Source organism: Nansenia antarctica (genome assembly GCF_963989245.1).
Source record: "Nansenia antarctica genome assembly, chromosome: 7".
Classification (NCBI taxonomy): domain Eukaryota; kingdom Metazoa; phylum Chordata; class Actinopteri; order Argentiniformes; family Microstomatidae; genus Nansenia; species Nansenia antarctica.
In genome coordinates this window covers 61,312,259-61,315,217 of record NC_137677.1, presented here as the reverse complement: position 1 = coordinate 61,315,217, position 2,959 = coordinate 61,312,259, and the positions used below count along the sequence as shown (strand labels likewise).

The following is a 2,959-nucleotide window of genomic DNA, read 5'->3' as shown; positions in this document are numbered from 1 at the left end:
TTATATACATTACATTAAATGTTATAAGGCTGATCTGTGCATGATAGTGGTGCATTTTGACATATTTCATGTCGCATTTCCCCCCGTTGATGGTATATGCCGCTACAGTCAGTCCCAATGGTCCAAAAGTCAAGTGCTTCATAAGACAGACAGGGTGAATTTCATGAATGAAAGTGTGAAAGTTCTGTCACAAAACGCTGTTACGTATCCTCACACATTTTAAAGTGGGTATATGGAAATCCTTGTCCTTTCCTGGGTATACGGCGTAGTCCTGCGTATCACGTAGACTGCACCAGTGGAAGCTTCTTAGAGAAGTGCTTGTGAAAATGTGCGCGTGCATGAACGCACGTTTTTGCAGGTGTGGGGTATAGGTAGTTCCACGCCACGGGGCGAGTGCTCACAGTTTATTATTTCCCCCCGTTTCTTTATTCACCCATTCAGTAGTCATCGGTTGGGAAACGTAATCCAATCGCCGCCGAGGAAGGGCGGGGAGATGGGGAGGGAGGAGAGGAGAGGGAGGCGGGGCGGGAGTGGAGGCTTTCAGCACCATGGACAGCAGCTCTGGCTCTGACTGCAGGGAAGCTGGGCTGCATCGGAGGTACTAGGGCTGATCTCCCAACGCTGGAAGCGAGAGACACACAGACATAAAGATCATCATTTGGCTGGTCCCTTTTCTGACCGTCGGTTAGTGCAATGGTAGACTTTATTTTCTTGTTTCGCGGTTAAGTGAGTGGAGGAAATCTTGCGTTTAATAGCTGCATTGAGTGTCTCTGCGTATATATACCATAGCCCTCTCCTCTCTGCATGCCGACCAACAAACTGTGTGATTTCTTGTTTGAAACACTGTCTAGGTTAGGATATCGTTCTCTTTTTTTTTTTTTTTTACTATTTAGCTGGCTGTATGTCATATTAATCCCTGATAACTTGGTCTATTTTCATTGATAGGCTAGTGATATACACATTTTTTTCCCCGTCATGCTTTAAAGTGAATGATGTTTTGTGCGTGCAAAAGAAGCATGAAGTTTCTCATCCTAAATCTTCGCCGGGGCATGCTTTGATGTCTGCCAGACCTCCGTTCTCAATCGGCAATTCTCTTTAATCTAAGTACACACACCCCGTCGAGTGAGGAGAGAACTCTTTATTTTTTTTGTGGACATAATAACCTGAGAGCAAGATGAGGTCCCTCTTTGACTTCCTGAATTTCACCTAAAAGAAGAGGGAAAGGGGCGCAAAGGGGTGCTGCAAAAAAGAAACCGACGTCTGACAATCCCGAGGGGGGTCCGGTGCCGTCGGACCGACTTATCACGTCATCTTAGCCGTTGAGAGGAGAAACAACTCGATAGGTTAAATAAACACATACAACCGTGCGTTGACGTTTTTGGAAGCAAAAATGAACAAAATGAAGAAGTTCCGGAAGGTGTTGGACGGCCTGACCACCTCGTCCCCTGGGAGCCCGGGCTCCCCGTCGTGCGGCAGTGCGGCCGGGACACCGACCGGACCGACTCCCCGCGACCTCGACGTCCAGGAGACGCTAGTCTCGGATAACTTTCAGATTTGTAAGGTGAGTTGTGGTGGGCGCCTCTTTTTTTTCCTTTTTACCTACCTGATCTCACATCAAGATGTCTGTCGCTCATGACACAAAACGAGACGGGATGGCAAACCTGCTTTCGGTCTAGTTTGGCCGTTATTTCACCTCGTTTCCTTTGCCCCTCTTGTCCATATAGCATTGCCCCTTAGAACAAGATGGATGGGTGAATTATCTGTCGTATGTCCCCCTATACTAAAGCCTGCAGAGGCTCTGTGATGGACTAGGATGTGTGTGTGATAACCCAAGAGTGTCTCTGTGGTGTGTGTGTGTGTGTGTGTGTGTGTGTGTGTGTGTGTGTGTGTGTGTGTGTCACACTGTCAGGTTGTCATCTCGACGTGGATCCGTGGTCCATCACAGCCGCCGACCGTGTCAACACAGACACAGAGAACTTCACCCTTCACTCACAGTTTTTTTTCTAAACAGACATGGCACTAGGAATAGGGCTAGTAGTCTAACGAACTTCAACAAAACGTGACGTTAGAATGATAAGGTTCTATCTCCATTTTTGTCAAAATTGAGTTTTTTTTACATAATCTGATTCATTAGGTGTTTATTAATGCCTGTGTGGTGTTATTTTTTAAATGTTGACATTTTTGAGTTAGTAATTCATAAAATACAAAGGTTCCATCTCACAAAACATAATGGAATGTAAAAACTTTGACGCTCAATATCTCTGAACTGCCCTAAACGGAGATAGAACCTTATAATTCTAAGCTCACGAAAAGTGCTTTTTTGATTTGGTTTCTCCTCCTCTGTCTACGGGTAAAGCTGCCCCATGCATGGCCCATAATATAGGCCTCGGTCTAAAACAGCCCACCAGCTGCTCTTGTGTGTACATGAGCCCCCCTTGTGTGCCCTGAAAGGACTCGGTGGGGAACACGGCGGCCGTGTTGTATGCACAGCTGTTCGGCTGGCGGTGCCCCATTGAATTAACCCAAGCCACGGTGCACAGCACTGATGACGACCGCGTCCGGTGAATTCATCCCGTCTCCAATCACCGTCTCCATGCTGCTCACCGGCGGGCCACCCGCGGTAGCCAAAACACTGTCTCCCTGTCTCACTGTCTCACTGTCTCACTGTCTCACTGTCTCAGTTCCTCCCAGCTATATGTCGGTGCATTTCTGATGGATGCGTTGCGGTACCACAGAGAGCATATAGCGGTCCTCTATCCTCTCGTCTCCCCCCCCCTCTCTTCCGCAGACAGTGCGGATAGTTGAGGAGAATCGGTGACATAACTAGTGTCTTACCTTATATATATATATATATATATATATATATATATATATATATAAATCAAGTGATCGAGCGGAGCTGGAGCCGGAGCGACCCTGCATGCGGTACTGTCGGGCTGATGTGATTTTCGTGGAGCTA

At 47.1% G+C, this 2,959-nt stretch overlaps 1 protein-coding gene across 1 annotated transcript in view; it reads left to right on the top strand.

Annotated features, from left to right (window-relative positions):
* Nucleotides 1-1,399: 1,399 nt before the first annotated feature.
* The window catches only part of stxbp5l (syntaxin binding protein 5L), a gene marked incomplete at both ends in the record, with an annotated part of 156,459 nt that continues 154,899 nt past the window's right edge, over nucleotides 1,400-2,959 (top strand). Inside the window, one exon of the mRNA XM_080535581.1 lies at nucleotides 1,400-1,561. Within this exon, the coding sequence (XP_080391707.1) occupies nucleotides 1,400-1,561 (162 nt within the window). The remainder of the gene's footprint in view (nucleotides 1,562-2,959) is intronic.